General features: G+C 43.5%; 1 protein-coding gene across 2 annotated transcripts; it reads right to left on the bottom strand.

Annotated features, from left to right (window-relative positions):
* Positions 1-5,340: 5,340 nt before the first annotated feature.
* Positions 5,341-16,541, bottom strand: abhd14a (abhydrolase domain containing 14A). 2 transcript variants are annotated; one of them, XM_049587092.1, is made up of 5 exons: positions 16,169-16,541; positions 14,529-14,809; positions 14,204-14,319; positions 11,933-12,168; positions 5,341-6,216 (listed from the first exon to the last, which is right to left on the bottom strand). In XM_049587092.1, exons 2-5 carry the CDS (start codon positions 14,789-14,791, stop codon positions 6,034-6,036), a joined length of 798 nt encoding a protein of 265 aa, XP_049443049.1. In that variant the 5' UTR covers positions 14,792-14,809; positions 16,169-16,541; the 3' UTR covers positions 5,341-6,033. The 2 variants fall into 2 exon arrangements, with proteins under 2 accessions (XP_049443049.1, XP_049443057.1); XM_049587100.1 differs by having other exon boundaries at positions 14,529-14,701.
* Positions 16,542-18,208: the final 1,667 nt, after the last annotated feature.

The following is an 18,208-nucleotide window of genomic DNA, read 5'->3' as shown; positions in this document are numbered from 1 at the left end:
AACAAAACTAAAAGTCTGTGATTTGTTCATTTAGAAACTCTGCATCAAATGTCTTTGCTTCATATTTAAAGCAAGGAATGTCCTTTTGTCTGTAGAGATAGTCTGACCATAATAAAGTCTAAAGGCCTTCAAACAAGACAACAATAAAGACCCAATGTCCTCAAATGAGTACTTCCTAATTAACAGCATCTCATCTTGTTACTGTTGCTAAATTTGGTCACATGCCTATGATATATCAAATTACAATCATTATTAATCATAAACAAGTTACATTACATCTGATCAGGTTGTGAACCTTGTTTCTTTGCAGACTGACTTGGCAGAGATGGCTTACTTACTTACTTACTCCTCTTCGTCCCCTATGGGACATAAGGCTTCAGTGAGCACTCTCCATTGCATTCGGTCCCTCGTAGCACGTTGGACCTCTCCCCATGACAGGTTCATCTGTTCCAGCTCTTGTGTCACAGTTCTGCGCCAGGTGGTTTTGGGCGTCCTAGGTTTTCTTTTGCCTGGTGGTGTCCATCTTAGGGCAACTTTTGTGATGTGGTCCTACTCCATCCTCAACACATGTCCTAGCCATCTCAAGCGTCTGTGCGTAATCTCCTTGGTGATGTTCCGGATTCCTGTTTTCTTGTACAGTTCATTGTTGGAGACCTTATTAGGCCAAAAGATCTGGCATATTCGTTGGAGGCATCCATTATGGAACACTTCCATTCTCCTCATGTCTGTTTTGACAACTTTGCCAGCTCTCTGAACCGTACAGCAGAACAGACTTTACATTGCTGTTATATAGAAGCATCTTCGTTTCAAGGCTGTACTGTTTTGATCTCCAGATGGGACGGAGTTGGGAGAAGGCACCCTGAGCCTTTCCCAGCCTTGCTTTGATGTCTTTTGATGCCCCGCTGTCCTTACTGATGAGACTGCCCAGATAGGTGAAATTTTCCACAAACTCAAGTGGTTCCTCATTAACAAGGATGGGTGCTGTGGGGATTCAGTTGACACACATCACTTGTGTTTTGGAGGTGTTGCTACTGAGCCCAGCTTGTCTGGCAAAGTTGCTCAGCCTATCAGTTTTAGCCTGCATGTTGTACTGGTTGGTTGATAGAAGAGCAGGGCAGAGATGGCTGCCATATTGTTTTTACATGGATTAGTGTATTGTGCTCTTACTACCACTAGATTGGACAAAAAAGTGTCCATGAACTAGGACAGCAGGTCAAAAATAAGCATAATGAAGTATAAGGTGCAGCAAACCCAGAATGTGATGTCCTCATATGAGGACACAGGAGGATATACAGTACAGGCCAAAAGTTTGGACACACCTTCTCATTCAATGTGTTTTCTTTATTTTCATGACTATTTACATTGTAGATTCTCACTGAAGGCATCAAAACTATGAATGAACACATGTGGAGTTATGTACTTCACAAAAAAAGGTGAAATAACTGAAAACATGTTTTATATTCTAGTTTCTTCAAAATAGCCACCCTTTGCTCTGATTACTGCTTTGCACACTCTTGGCATTCTCTCCATGAGCTTCAAGAGGTAGTCACCTGAAATGGTTTTCCAACAGTCTTGAAGGAGTTCCCAGAGGTGTTTAGCACTTGTTGGCCCCTTTGCCTTCACTCTGCGGTCCAGCTCACCCCAAACCATCTCGATTGGGTTCAGGTCCGGTGACTGTGGAGGCCAGGTCATCTGCCGCAGCACTCCATCACTCTCCTTCTTGGTCAAATAGCCCTTACACAGCCTGGAGGTGTGTTTGGGGTCACTGTCCTGTTGAAAAATAAATGATCGTCCAACTAAAAGCAAACCGGATGGGATGGCATGTTGCTGCAGGATGCTGTGGTAGCCATGCTGGTTCAGTGTGCCTTCAATTTTGAATAAATCCCCAACAGTGTCACCAGCAAAACACCCCCACACCATCACACCTCCTCCTCCATGCTTCACAGTGGGAACCAGGCATGTGGAATCCATCCGTTCACCTTTTCTGCGTCTCACAAAGACACGGCGGTTGGAACCAAAGATCTCAAATTTGGACTCATCAGACCAAAGCACAGATTTCCACTGGTCTAATGTCCATTCCTTGTGTTTCTTGGCCCAAACAAATCTCTTCTGCTTGTTGCCTCTCCTTAGCAGTGGTTTCCTAGCAGCTATTTGACCATGAAGGCCTGATTCGCGCAGTCTCCTCTTAACAGTTGTTCTAGAGATGGGTCTGCTGCTAGAACTCTGTGTGGCATTCATCTGGTCTCTGATCTGAGCTGCTGTTAACTTGCGATTTCTGAGGCTGGTGACTCGGATGAACTTATCCTCAGAAGCAGAGGTGACTCTTGGTCTTCCTTTCCTGGGTCGGTCCTCATGTGTGCCAGTTTCGTTGTAGCGCTTGATGGTTTTTGCGACTCCACTTGGGGACACATTTAAAGTTTTTGCAATTTTCCAGACTGACTGACCTTCATTTCTTAAAGTAATGATGGCCACTCGTTTTTCTTTAGTTAGCTGATTGGTTCTTGCCATAATATGAATTTTAACAGTTGTCCAATAGGGCTGTCGGCTGTGTATTAACCTGACTTCTGCACAACACAACTGATGGTCCCAACCCCACTGATAAAGTAAGAAATTCCACTAATTAACCCTGATAAGGCACACCTGTGAAGTGGAAACCATTTCAGGTGACTACCTCTTGAAGCTCATGGAGAGAATGCCAAGAGTGTGCAAGCAGTAATCAGAGCAAAGGGTGGCTATTTTGAAGAAACTAGAATATAAAACATGTTTTCAGTTATTTCACCTTTTTTTGTTAAGTACATAACTCCACGTGTTCATTCATAGTTTTGATGCCTTCAGTGAGAATCTACAATGTAAATAGTCATGAAAATAAAGAAAACGCATTGAATGAGAAGGTGTGTCCAAACTTTTGGCCTGTACTGTATATGTCTCAGGAGGATATATATGCAGTCCTGTGCAGAGGTAGGTTTTGTGTAGGAATATGGATATTGTAAGTGAGTTAGACATGGACATGGACTTCGATGCAGAAGAGCTTGACTCATTTTGACAAAAAGAAATTGAAAGATGGATAAATTAGATGAAATGTTAGTGGCAATTAAGACATCACAAATTCAAATGTTAAGACAATTTAATGGACTTATCAAACCTAATATTTATGAAATTGAATTTAAGGACCTACAGACAGTGTTTCATTGCTAGATGATGTTAAAAAAAAAAGAAAAGAACGTGGGGGTCCTTACACTTAATACTTTTTAAAAAATATTTTCTTTTGTTGTTGTTCTTTTAAAAAAATTAAAACAAGTCTTTAACAGACATTAACATTAATTCAATTTTTTTTTGCCTTTTGCAGTATCTTGTCTTTGTGAAAGTTGAGTTTCTTCCCTCCCTCTGTGCTTCTCTGGCCAATGCACTGTAGGTTTTGGTATTATATTTATTATCAAGTGTTTTTAGTTTGAAGCTTTTCTGGTCATATACAGCTACATTTGCAGGAAATATCTTGTGGGGTCTATTTTTGTAGTTCTAGATCTACTTTTTTCATCCACAGAGAAGTAGTTTGTGTTCCTAAAGGATGATGTGGTTACTTCTACTCAACATACATATTGCTGTGTAACTGTGTAACCGTACCTTTAGGCTCAGGTGGTAAAAGCACCTCAGACCCAGGCCCACAGTGACGATCTGCTGTGCTATCTCCCCTGACAACCATCTCCTAGCAACCTGCTCCAGTGACAGGAAAGTCAAGGTAAGCAGATGATTGTCCACTCACCCATTGTGACTGACATGAATACAGCAACAACAGGCAAGTAAAGTCACACAAAACACAGCTTTCTTTCTTTTTTTCTGTGGGTGTTTTTTCCCCGTCACTGTATCGTAGAATTCTTGAGCCTGTCTGTTACTGCAGGTGGAGAACGAGGAGCGAGCCATGCTGCTCAGGGTGTCTGAGGAGGAGCACGAAGAGCAGTTCAACCACTGTACAAACATGACATGACATAACACCTCCTGCTGGCCACCTGCTTCAATGACACATTCTTGAATGTAGTTTCAAGTGTATATTTTGCTTGTAAACTATTTCAATTTCATGTTTTATTATTATTATTATTATTATAACCTTCCCTCCTTTGTGTAGTAGTATTAGTAGTAGTAGTAGTAATTTATTTTGGTCCTCATTAAGAATTTTCCAAGGGAATGCACATTATAAAGAATAAAAAATAACAAGCCATTAAATGACAAGGAAAAACCAAAAGGTGTTCATACTTACTCTCTCTAATCTCGAACCACTTCTACATACAGTTAGGAAGCAAATTGTTTTGTGCTTTGTAAATTATCTGTGCAGTTTTAAGATTAACTAGATCACAAAATTTCACATACAAATAGAGCATGAGATGGTTCATAAAAATTAAATCAATTTAGTGTAGATTTTGTGTGGGCCTCAACAGACTAGGTAATGTATAGAAATATGAGAGTATATAGTGAGTTCAGGCTCAAGATATCTTTAGTTTGTCTTTATTGTTTTTACATTATTTATGTGTGCTCTGTCTCTTTCTTGTGTTTTTGCCATACATTGTGATTTGGTGGGTTGGACATCATCATCACTGACAACTTGCAGACAACAGCACTGGTATATTTTTATCTATACAGCAATATTGGGCAAACTTCCAGCCTACCTAAGCACCCTTCTGTGTGTCAGCTCTGGTAGAATCAGAACAGATCTGGGGAAAAGGGCCTTCTCCTACTCTGCACCTTGGACATGGAACAATCTTCAAAAAGATCTAAAATTAGAAACACTGATATCCATTGATGAATTTAAGGCTAAAGAATGTGGTGACAGAGACATGAGCTTGTTTTTCTTGAGAGTCCACTATGTTTGAATAGTTGTTGTTTTACTGTGGATTTTTGTATTTGTTGCATTTTAAATGTGTTCTGATTGGCTGCTACCTCGGCCAGGTCTCTCTTGTAAAAGAGATTTTCAATCTCAATGGGACCTCCTGGTTAAATAAAGGTAAACTTGAGAGCTCAACGCATACAAACAGACAGAACACATGCAAATAAAGAAAATATCTTCACCAATTTGACAACACATGCAGAGGATTTAGAGAAAACTGCTACAAAGTGAGAGCTTTCTGTCTGCTTGTTTTCTCACTTCAGGTCGAGGGGGGACCAACTGTTTCGAGGTAGCATCTTAGAATTTTCAACATTTGCAAAAGGTGCAAATGGTGGGTGTAAAAGTGGTGTCAGTAACTCTCTAAGAACTTTCACAAAAGGCGGAAAAGGCCAGCAGCACAGCAGGTGCATCAAAATAACCTCCAGTTCTCCAAATATTTTATCAACTGAAACAAACAAAACACACAGTTTTTTGTTTTTATTTTAAGCTATGCACATCTCTGATTTTAAGTTTGTATTTTGCATGATTGTCCAAACTTATTGCAAATATATTACATATAACTTTATCAGCATTATATAAATAAACATAAGCTATTTTTTCATTTTGTATGGTCCATATTCTATTTTTTTTGTATTTTACACTGTATATCAGTTCTGCTTTTGTTGAGCATGTGTGTTCCTGGAAGCTGAAATGGTTACCAGATCTTAATATACAAATCTGTCAAATGTGAAGCTAGTAGAAGCGATTCAAACACAAGCACCCGCAACATTTGCATATTTACAGCAACCTACGTGTCACCTACAAAAATGGTAACAGAGTGAAGCAAACACATTCCATGTTTTTACATGCAGAGAGAGACATGAAACACATGAAACAAAAACTCACCACTATACAAACCTGAAGCTATTTTTACAACGAGCTGAGCTGAACTAGGATTTGACACGATGGTAAATTAAAAAATTAATATTTTTATGATGGAAACATCTGAAATATTGTTGTTAGGTGTCACTACAGGGTTGTACATGCCATTTTCCATGTATTAAAACCTACTCACATGCCACTGTTCTTCGCTTCAGGCGATGATAATATCAGATCTTAAAACCTTAGAGCTAGACTAGTGTTCCTTTGACTCTCTCCATCTCTCTACCTCCACTTCCTCACTTCAGTTTGCTGAGGAATTCGATCAACCCTTGGTGAAATTCTCTGGGTTTGTCCATGTAGCAGGCATGACGAGCTCCTTCTAGCTTGAGCACAAAGTGATGTGGAAGTTGCATGAGGTTCTTGTGGGACTGGGCACCCAGGTTTGTGTCCAGGGCTCCAAACACAATTAGAGTGGGAGTCTGTAATCAAAAGCACACAGAAGTGAGAAGACTACGAGACTACACAGAGTGGAAAAAAAAAATCACACAAACACACACACAGATATCAGCATACAGCTGTGTGAAGATACACAAAGCCCTCTGACATACGTGTGGGTGGTAGATCTACTCTAACAGGCTAAATTGTACCTACTGCATAAAAAGTTGCTCCTTTCAGGCTGTCTTATGTAAGATTGTAAAATGAGTATGTTTTTTAGTTGGACAAAACAATGTATCACTTTGGACTTCTTTAAAAATTACAAGAGCCATTTTAACTGCTGTTTAAGTTATACTTAAAGGTCCAGTGTGTAGGTTTAAAGGGCATCTACTGGCAGAAATTAAATATATTATTCATAGTTATGTTTCTATTAGTGTATAATCACCTGAAGCTAAGAAATGCCGTGTTTTCATGTTCTTAGAATGAGCCATTTATGTCTACATGCAGAGTGGGTGGGGTGTTGTTCACACGTGAGAGCAGAATGGATTGTGAGATGGATCAGCGATGGATCTGCAGTGATGCAGGCGCTGCACTGGACTGTCATGGTGAAGAGAGAGCAGAGCCAGAGGGCAAAGCTTTTGATTTACTGGTCCATCTACGTCCCAACTCTCACCTATGGTCATAAGCTCTGGGTAGTGACTGAAAGAATGAGGTCGCACGTACAAGCTGCCGAAATGAGTTTCCTCCGAAGGGTGGCTGAGCTCTGCCTTAGAGATAGGGTAAGGAGCTCGGACATCCGGAGAGAGCTTGGAGTAAGTTGAGGACGTTTTGGCATCTGATCAGGATGCCTCCTGGGCACCACCCATAAGAGGTTTTCCAGGCACGTCCAACTGGTGGGAGGTCCTGGAACAGGCCAAGAACAAACTGGAGGGATTACATATCTCATCTGGCCTGGGAGCACCCTGGGATCCCTCAGGAGGAGCTGGAAAGCATTGCTGAGGAGAGGGGTGTCTGGAGTACTTGGCTCTGACTGCTGCCCCCACGACTCTGCCATGTTTCTACAGAAGGCCCAGAACGGACAAACCAAACTCTGGCTCATAAGAGGGTTTTTTTATGCTACCTAAAGGCCACTGTAGGTTCTTTATACGCTTGGAAAGCGAGGCCTCCTCCTCCGAGAACCGTCCTCCTCCAAGAACCGTCACCTTATCGTGGTGGAGGAGTTTGAGTGCCCTAATGACCCTAGGAGCTATGCTGTCGGGGGCACTTTGCCCCTGGTAGGGTTTCCCATGGCAGATTGGTTCTGGGCGAAGGGTCAGACGAAGAACGGTTCAAAAGACCCTTCATGATGGTTATGATCAAGGATACGTGTACCCGGCCCGGAGGGTTACCGGGGCCCCGCCCTGGAGCCAGGCCTGGGGTTGGGGTCCGTGGGTGAGCGCCTGGTGGTCAGGCCTTCGCCCATGGGGTCCGGCCGGGCCCAGCCCGAACCGGCTACATGGGTTTGTCCCCCTGCAGGCCCACCACCCGTAAAGGGATCCAGAAGGGTTCGGTGCAATGTGGATTGGGCAGCAGACCAAGGCGGGGGCCTTGGCGGTCTGATCCTCGGTTATAGAAGTTGGCTCTTGGGACATGGAATGTCACCTCTCTGGCGGGGAAGGAGCCGGAGCTTGTGGAAGAGGCTGAGCGTTACCGGCTAGATATAGTCGGCCTCACCTCGACACATAGTTCTGGCTCTGGAACCCTAGTCCTTGAGAGGGGTTGGACTCTCTCCTTCGCTGGAGTTGCTCCAGGTGAGAGGCAGAGGGCCGGGGTGGGCTTTCTGATAGCCCCCAGACTCTCTGCCTGTACGTCGGGGTTTACCCCAGTAGACGAAAGGGTTGCTTCCCTGCGCCTTCGGGTCGGAGGCAGGGTCCTGACTGTTGTCTGTGCTTATGCACCGAACAACAGTTCAGAGTACCCACCCTTTTTGGAGTCCCTGGGATGGGTGCTGGACAGTGCCCCAACCGGGGACTCCATTGTTCTGCTGGGGGACTTCAACGCTCACGTGGGCAATGACAGCGGGACCTGGAGGGGCGTGATTGGGAGGAACGGCCTGCCCGATCTGAACCCGAGTGGTGTTCAGTTATTGGACTTCTGTGCGGGTCGCAGTTTGGCCATAACTAACACCATGTTCAAACATAAGGATGTCCATCGGTGCACGTGGCACCAGGACAGCCTAGGTCGCAGGTCAATGATCGACTTTGTAGTCGTGTCATTTGACCTGCGGCCATATGTTCTGGACACTCGGGTGAAGAGAGGAGCAGAGCTGTCAACTGATCACCACCTGGTGGTGAGTTGGATTAGATGGTGGGGGAAGACGCCGCGCAGACCTGGCAGGCCCAAACGAACAGTGAGGGTCTGCTGGGAACGCCTGGCGGAAGAACCTGTCAGATGATCTTCAACTCCCACCTCCGGGAGAGCTTCGACCGCCCCCGAGGCGGAGGGGACATTGAGTCCGAATGGGCCTTGTTCCGCTCTGCCATTGTTGAGGTGGCGGTTGCGAGCTGTGGCCGCAAGGCCGCTGGTGCCAGTCGCGGCGGTAATCCCCGAACCCGCTGGTGGACACCAGAGGTGAGGGGAGCCGTCAGGCTGAAGAAGGAGGCCTACAGGGCATGGTTGGTCTGTGGGTCTCCGGAAGCAGCTGACGGGTACCGGCGGGCCAAGCGGAGCGCCGCGGCGGCAGTCGTGGAGGCAAAAACTCGGGCGTGGGAGGAGTTCGGTGAGGCCATGGAGGAAGACTATCGATTGGCTCCAAAGAGGTTCTGGCAAACCGTCCGGCGCCTCGGGGGGGAAGGCGGCAACTTGCTCACACTGTTTACAGTGGGGGCGGGGAGCTGCTGACGTCAACTGGGGACATTGTTGGGCGGTGGAAGGAATACTTTGAGGAGCTCCTCAATCCCACCAACACGTATTCCAGTGAGGAAACAGAGACGGGGGTCTCGGGGGCGGGTCATCCAATTTCTGGGGCAGAAGTCCCGGGGGCGGATGAGATTCGTCCCGGATATCTCAAGGCTCTGGATGTTGTAGGGCTGTCTTGGCTGACACGCCTCTGCAGCATTGCGTGGACATCGGGGGCAGTGCCTCTGGAGTGGCAGACCGGGGTGGTGGTCCCCATTTTCAAGAAAGGGGACCAGAGGGTGTGTTCCAACTACAGGGGGATCACGCTCCTCAGCCTACCCGGTAAGGTCTACTCCAGGGTGCTGGAGAAGAGGGTCCGGTCGATAGTTGAACCTCGGATCGAGGAGGAGCAATGTGGTTTTCGTCCCGGACGCAGAACCGTGGACCAGCTCTTTACCCTCGCCAGGCTGCTGGAGGGGGCATGGGAGTTCGCCCAACCAGTCCACATGTGTTTTGTGGATTTGGAGAAGGCTTACGACCGTGTCCCCAGGGGCATCCTGTGGGGGGTGCTCCGGGAGTATGGGGTGGGTGGCCCCTTGCTTAGGGCCATCCAGTCCCGATGCGAAGGAGCATGAGTCTGGTTCGCGTGGCTGGCAGTAAGTCGGACCTGTTCGGTGAGGTTGGACTCCGCCAGGGCTGCCCTTTGTCACCGGTTCTGTTCATAACTTTTATGGACAGAATTTCTAGGCGCAGCCAGTGGTGGAGGGTGTCAGGTTCGGTGATGGGAGAATCTCGTCCCTGCTTTTGCGGATGACGTGGTCCTCCTAGCTCCATCGAACAGTGACCTCCAGCTCTCACTGGGGCGGTTCGCAGCCGAGTGTGAAGCGGCTGGGATGAGAATCAGCACTCCAAGTCCATGGTCCTCAACCGGAAAAGGGTGGATTGCCCACTCCAGGTCAGGGGGGAGGTCCTTCCTCAGGTGGAGGAGTTTAAGTATCTCGGGATCTTGACAGGCGGATTGGGGCAGCGTCAGCAGTGATGCGGGCGCTTAACCGGTCCGTTGTGGTGAAAAGGGAGCTTAGCCAGAAAGCGAAGCTCTTGATTTACTGGTCGATCTTCGTTCCAACCCTCACCTATGGTCACGAGCTCTGGGTAGTGACCGAAAGAATGAGATTGCGAATACAAGCGGCCGAAATGAGTTTCCTCCGCAGGGTGGCTGGGCTCAGCCTTAGGGATAGGGTGAGGAGCTCAGACATTCGGGAGGGACTCGGAGTAGAGCCGCTGCTCCTCCACATCGAGAGGAGCCAGTTGAGGTGGTTCGGGCATCTGGTAAGGATGCCTTCCGGACACCTCCCTTGGGAGGTGTTTCGGGCATGTCCAACCGGGAGGAGACCTCGGGGCCGCCCCAGGACACGCTGGAGGGACTACATCACCCGGCTGGCCTGGGAACGCCTCGGGGTTCCCGCGGAAGAGCTGATGGAAGTGGCTGGGGAGAGGACTGTCTGGGCTTCCTTGCTGAGGCTGCTGCCCCCGCGACCCGGACCCGGATAAGCAGAGGACGAGGCATGAGCGGAGGAGAATTCAGTTGGTTGCAATCTGCAACTTTACAGCTAGATGGCAGTAAATCCTACACACTGGTCCTTTAAGGGCCATAAAAACAATGGGCCTCATTCGCAGTTGAAAATGGCTGACAACCCGTTCTTCACTCTTTGAACATGTTATGTTGGTCTCAGAAGATGCGCTCTCTCCTGATGGCACAGGCTGTAATAACTTACAGCAAGGTTGGATATCTTAACACCTGCTGTGAGCTAAATCAGATCTTTTATATACCCTGCATAGGCTACCAGTTACTACTGGCTGCATACAAGCAATTTTATGGCACTAAAAATTGGTAGGAGCAGCCTATAATTACAGTCTCAGTCAATAAAAACTATGAAAACCAAAGCTGTTTCATTTCAATATGGACATTCTCACACTCCACTGGTAAGCAAGACCTGACACTCAGTTTGTAAAGATGAATATTTTAATTATAACATAAATAATGAGGATCAAAGGGTGTAAATTTCTTAGTTATGTAATACATTTGGACATTATTGTTGTCTATGAAAGCCCTTTTTAATAAGTGCCATGTTAATATGCTATGTATTTAGTTAAAAGGTGTGTTCTTAGACAGCTGGCCCTTCATGATTTGTGCATATGCATGGTCTGAGGCAGTTCTAAACTTATTCACAAAAAAAAATTAAGGTGACAAAATATTAATGAATCCCAGATTTGTGCATAAAACATGCACACACATAATTTAAGCACAGATCTGTGCATATGCACTGTTTGTGAATGAGGCCCACTGATTCTGCCTCACTGAGGTGCTGCTTTACTGACTAGACAACGGCCCCCAGGAACCACCAAAGCCAGATTATCACTGGGTGTTAACTGGTTTGTTAGACCACTTAAACACAGCATCAACTGGGATGAGGATAATCCTGATGACCGTGTCAAATCTAATTTCAAGACCTTTAACCATGGCAACATATACCTAAAATAAAGTCAACTGTGTGTGTTCAGGTCGTATTACATCACCAGAGCAACAATGTAATAAGGCTACCATGTGTACTACCCATTAGTGCATAGTGGTGTACTTAACGGGTGCTTGAAGAGACATGCTATATACATGGAGCCTCTGAGTGTGTCAATATGGTCAAGCCTCAGTTTTATGTTTTCCCCATTAAAGGCACAGTTCATCCAAAAATGAAAAGCTCCCCTCATGTCATGAGAAACATCAGCAAAGTTTGTATCCTCACATAAAACACAACTAATGTTGTGACTTCATCATGTCTGTCATTTCTGTTTGAAGACATTAATCACCACAGTCTTCACCGCCCTCACCTCAATGTTTTGGTACTGCTGTGGAGTGTAACTTCGGGTACCAACTGGTGCTATGGGAATGAAGCCATGTAGCTGATCACTGTTCTTCATGAGGAAGGGGATAGAGTAATGTCCACTCATGGAGGGGCTCAAGAGCACAGCCGCCCTGACGCCCAAAGACTCCATGAACCTTGAAAGGAGGTCCACTCGATTCTGATCGGTCTTCAACGCCTCCGAGTCTGGTGACTTTCCATACCCTCCAAGAACAATTTGTGAAACATTACTAAATACATAATTACAATGTATATGACACAATATATAATGACACATGACAAGGCAGCAAGAGAAAAGATCCGGGGTCTCATTTATAAAACTCTGCATAGGATCCATACTAAAAGTGTACGTGCGGACAAAAGGCAAAATATATTCGACAATTTCTACGACCAGGCTATCACCTCAGCATGGGTCAAAGTTTCTCCCATCAAGTCTGTGTTTATACACTACAACTTTTCCATGGGAAGTGCATACGCCTCTTTCAGGCCTCGTTTTGTGTGTACGCAATGTTTATAAACGAGACCCCAGAACACTGCAAAGGAGAGGTGTGGACTTGAATTACATGACTTGGACTCGAGTCACAAGTCTGATGACTTTAGACTTGACTTGACAAAATCTAAAAAAAAACCTTGCAGCTCCACTTGAACATTAACATGAATGACTTGTGACTACACTTAGACTTGAGCCTTTTGACTTGAAAAGACTTGATTGACCCAATAATTAAAAAGTATGTTATTCAAAAAGTGTAACACTGATCATTTCATTTCTCTTCATTCCTGAATCAACTAATATTAAAGTTATTCATTCCTAGCAAGTCAACGCTTAATTGCCCAGATGATCCACTTTGTTTGAACCACTCGGACAGCAACAATCAAGTTGCAGGAGAGAATCATGAAGAACTTACATAATGTTACTGAGCACCAGCTGGAAAAAAATGACACTAAAGATTATTTGGTTTACATACAAAATCTATGCAGTGCTTTTGACATTTTAAGTTGCACAAAGATGGTAAATCAAGGCTAATGTTAACGTAGTTGGTGAGATAATTCGTAGCTAACATTAGCTTAACAGCAAAGTAACTTTTTAACAAACTTGTTCTAACAAAAAAATACAAGCTTTAAAAAGCATTCAGGATTTTTGTGAATTCAATATATTATTAATCTGTTGTTAAAATGGCATTAACTTTAAGTTAAGGCCTTGGGACCTGACATGAGACTTGTCAGTCTTGACCTGGGACTTAAGACGCCACCTCGCAGCATACCCAGTAAACTGACAATACACAATGATAACGTCAGGTTTTTTTTTAAAAATACATTTCCAAATTCAAAAGAACACAAGTTTTTCTTCATCTCAGCAATGAGAAACCTGCATCCCATGTGCCTTGTTCAGACCTCATGTATGGAACCAAAAAACTGCCCACTGTCCACACAGATTAGGGGAAAAAAAACTTTTCTGATTTTTGACCACAAGGGTGCAGTATTAGCTCATGAAACTCGAGTCAGCTAAACCAAAGCAACTAAAGCAATAAAGTACCGTCCATGACCTGGTGGTGTTTATTTCAGAATGAATGTGTTCATCTACATAACTGTCACCTTTAGACTTAGACTATATTACAATTCATTGTGATGAAAATTGTTTGCATGTCACTATTTTTCAGCTACACTTGTGCCAAACCTATAAAGGCTTATGTAAAAACTTTACACAAAGGAATACAAGAGCAAAAATGTAAACCTATAAAATCACCTGAGCATTTTAAATATTAGTGTTCAAAATTGTAATATCAATTAAGTGTAGAAATATAATTAAAAAAGGAGAAAAATGTTGAGATACAGGGATTCTTGCAATATTTACAGTATGAACAACAGTTTCTAAGCTTGATCTTTTTTCCAAATCAAAAGTTTTTGATGGCAGAGCATTTCTAGGTCTCTTTCTGTACACAGACAATGACACGGAGGAATCAATTAAATGTACATTTTCATTCAACAGGATAACTCTACAGTACAAAATGTAATAAAAAACTGAGTGGGATGTTTTGCACAATGGAAGATGGAGATTCTTAGCCTGTCTAATCTCAGAGTTTATCTCGGTTTGAATATAGATTAAATTTGAAGTAATCCAGCTCACTAAATCTTGTCCATTAGTGTATCACACCATACATATTACTGTAAAAAGTTCATGTATAATCCAGTTTGAAGTGATAACATCATTACAATCACTAACACAGGACTTGAGTTTTACCTGGAAGGTCCATCGCTAAGGCCTGATATCCGTTAGTTGCGAGCAAGGCCATCGTACCGAGCTCTTCCCAGGTTTTGGATGTGAAGGCCTGGCCATGCAGAAGGACCACTTGCAGCCTGCACAGAGAAATTATTTTGTTTCAGAGGATTTTATCACAGGTAAGAAAAATACCATAGCTGTAGGTTAGCAGCACCACCTGTGTTTGTGCACATCCTGAAAACATTTGATCATCCTCACTGTCTAATTTGTTCACTCTGCTTTTGATTACACAAGGGCATGCAGTCTGCACAGATGTTTAAACAGGTCTCTCCACCTGTCAGCTCACCTTGGCAATATCTGTCGTCCAGCTCCATCAATGGGTAAAGCTTCTCTGAAGAACAGCGGAGGGTCCCCGGGTAGCTGTCCGGTGCGAATGGACACGTTGATGGTTGGAAGCGGAGGAGGAGGGGTGGCCATCAGCCCCATTCTTTGAGCTTCCAGGGACGGCTCCATGCTGCCCTGGCGAATTGATGGTAGCAGCAGGTACAGCAGTAACGTGGCCAACAACACCAAGCCCAGAACAACAAGACGGTTACGCAAGAAATTCATTTCGTCAGGATGAATGATCTGGGAAAAGTGGTAGATAGTGCAGTGTCTGAAAGCCCATCACATGGACCCTGATCATACAGTATTACTAACTGTTTGACAGCATATAAAGAAATTGCCGTCTATACCCATCAAGATTATTGTGGTTTAACAAATGACTTTGTCTTAACACTCAAATCATCTCACAATCCTTGGTTTTTTTTAAATTTATTTCCATAGCTCTAACCATCATTCCTACCAACATACTCACTACCTGCATTACTGAAATATGAGAAACAAGAACGCAAGCTTTATGTACACATGTAGCCGCATCCCCAGGTGTCAACAATTAACTTGTTAGCACAACATTTAAGAATGATAAACGAAACTACAAAAATAAGACCCAGGTTGTCCTTATTGCAGGACATTTCTACCTTGATTAGATGTGGAAGGCAGGCATTAGTTTAATTTAAAGTATCTTGTTCATCTTCCAACTTATACAACTCAAATACACACATGAACAAATAATGAATAAACAATAACAAGTGATTAAATAAGAAAAAGCACATTGGACAATTCTGAGAGTTCATTTTAAAGCCAATATTGGCCGATACCAATGACGTGCCGATATTATCATGCATCTCTCTTTTTAGCCTTTAAAAGTGCATTAATATTGGGTGTGCAAAGTCATCCAGTGGGCCTTATTGGACATTCTGGTGGGCTGGTTCTGGTCCCCAAGCCATATGTTTGACACCCCTGGATTATAGTGAGTCACACTAATTTGAAAAAACTTCTGGTTACAGTCTGCAAGCATCTTACTTTGTACTCTATACATTAATTGTGCAGATTCACTTAATCTGAGAGCATGTGAGTTCATAAATAATTTGCTGGTTGTTTCATGATAATCAGCTCTGTTCACAATTCTCAAAGCTCCAGCATTAAATTCTGTGTGTGTGAAACTTATAAAGAAATATTTGCTTGAAAGGTTAAAGCTTCACTAGACAGCTTGGCCCTTGGCAAACAAGGTGAATCCTTCAAGTTTCCACACACTATCTAAATCAAAGCATACACTTGTAATGACTCCTGCTAACAATACTTTAAACAGTGCACAGGTTGATAATGTTAGTGTGTTTCAACAGTTAGGGCTGCAGGGAAACAAAGTGAACCCAGTAAAACGCAAGAAATGAAGTCAGTTACAGGAAAATTAACCCTCCATAACGAAGGACAAAATAATCTGTAGTATTGTAGAGAAAAATAGCCTGCTGACTGATATAACTTGGCCAAAATATGCAAATAAGCTAACATTAGCTCGACGTGTCGCTACCCTACTAGCTAACTAAACCAGTGTACAAAGGGAGTCTGTGGGAGACATGAAGGATGCAGCACCGGAGGAAAACATACCAACACAGAGGAGATAAATGTCAGACACGTTCACTGACAGGTGGGCGAGGCCGTCTGCTTTATCGTCATGTCTTCTGCATTGCTGGTTGCCAGTGGTGGGAAATGTTGCAGAGAGGCTCTGGGGGTCGATGCTGGTGGTATTAGCTAGCGTTTCAAGCTGAGAGGATAAACTGTTAGCTCGACGCTAGCTAGACATTGTTTTACTGACGAGAAATGGCCTGTATACTCGAGATAGAAAATGTCCGATTAATTATCGAGTAAAATTGGATTGAAACTGTCACAAGAGAAAGTCGAGAGATGCAACGGAATCTTGACCGAGCGTCTCCGTACAGTTACACATAGACGGTTTAAATGGTCTGTTCCTCGTCGGAGCAGATTACGAGCTGCACATAACAACAGTTAAGCGCCATACGTCACTTCCTGCTGGAGCTGTCAGACAAAAGCTTTAATCCGTTTATTATCTGAAGTCACTCATGTTTCGGTGAAGGAAACATCCCAGAGACTACATTTCAACACATTTGACAAGAAATGTAATAACGGACATGCTCTTCAGTTTTTTAAAAAAAATAAATAAATAAATAAATAAAATTAACCCAGAGCAAAATTTTACTGGAACTCACATTTGGAAGAGATTTATAGGCAAAAACATGGATATTACCTTAAAGGTATTTTATCTCTTACAAAGAAGTTCGTGGATAAAATATATTCAGCGAATTCCATTATTTCCAGATGTGTGGATGTTACTAACTCATGTTCTCGAGCTGATGAAACATTGATTGATTTATTATTTCAGTGTACAACAACAATGAAATTTGGGTCTGATTGACATTCTCATGTTTCCAGTACCACTTACATCACTCACCATTTTACTCTTTTAAAGATATAATCTGTTTCTATGGTGATATGAGCAACAAGTAACACACTGGAGGGATTACATATCTCATCTGGCCTGGGAACGCCTTGGTGTCCCCCAGGAGGAGCTGGAAAGTGTTGCTGGGGAGAGGAACGTCTGGGGTACTTTGCTCAGCCTGGGCTCCTCTGACCTGGTCCAGCATAAGCGGATGAAAATGGATGGATGGATGGATGGATAACAATTTTTAAAAAGAAGGGGGGGAAAAAGGAAAAAAATCTCATTTCCAAGTTTTAGGACTCACTCCTGGAGCACCCTATACTGTTATTTATACTCTTCGCATATACTTATGTCAAACCTATTTGGTTATATTTTAACATTTGTTGTTACGTATCACCTGCTGTTTTGGACATGTTCATTTTGTCAATTAAAAAAAAAAACATCTGTCAAATAAGAAAAAAAAAATTCTTTAAATGTACTGTATGTGTTATCCGGTGAAACTGTTTCAGTTTTCAATACTGGTAAATGTGCACTCTCTGCACCTATATATCTGATGAACTTTCCTCAAAGTTTATTTGAAGATTAAAAGACACGTTTTGCTTTCTGGTGTTGTGAAGGGTACAACATCCTCTATATTACCATAACTATATAACCATTGCTTTTTGATTTTACGTTCATCAAACCAAAAAGCAAACTTCTATGTATTTAATGACACTTTCAATATCTCTATGGGTGCCCTGAAACTCACAGAGCTCATAACCAAAAAATGCGTAGAGTCCTAGCTTAGGGAATGATTTCAAAAAGTGCAAAAAAAAGAGCAACTCCGAGCAAGACAGAAACTTTTACCTTAGTGAGGAGGTGTGGTTGACCCCGTTGCTAGGTGTGATGCTTTCTTTTAACAGGTGTGATTGGTTGTCACAGACACACCCTTTTGTGAGCCTGTAAGGTGTGGACACCCAGTGGAAATGAGATGAACTGCTGACTGTCAAAGTGTTGGCAGTGTTAGTGTGATTGCTCTGCTGATGGAAGGTTGAGACAGACTCAAGTCATCACTGCATTATTATATTATATTATTATTATAGCATAAGTTGGGAAATGTGTGTCGATCCCTAATGACATCAACCACACATATTATTCCTGCACTATCTAATCTGTAGCATTCTGAGAATATTCCTCCGACCTCTTTGTGT

Source organism: Epinephelus fuscoguttatus, linkage group LG1 (genome assembly GCF_011397635.1).
Source record: "Epinephelus fuscoguttatus linkage group LG1, E.fuscoguttatus.final_Chr_v1".
NCBI classification, from domain to species: Eukaryota; Metazoa; Chordata; class Actinopteri; order Perciformes; family Serranidae; genus Epinephelus; species Epinephelus fuscoguttatus.
This window is presented reverse-complemented; position numbering and strand designations above follow the sequence as displayed.

Bases quoted from the DNA above. Each gene is read 5' to 3' on its own strand.
- abhd14a (XM_049587092.1), bottom strand. From the start codon at position 14,791: ATGAATTTCTTGCGTAACCGTCTTGTTGTTCTGGGCTTGGTGTTGTTG. The intron at 12,169-14,203 runs GTAAAACTCAAG...TTGTTCTTGGAG, and splicing joins CTTAGCGATGGACCTTCCAG to GGTATGGAAAGTCACCAGAC. The intron at 6,217-11,932 runs GTGAGGGCGGTG...TTTTGATTACAG, and splicing joins AGCAGTACCAAAACATTGAG to ACTCCCACTCTAATTGTGTT.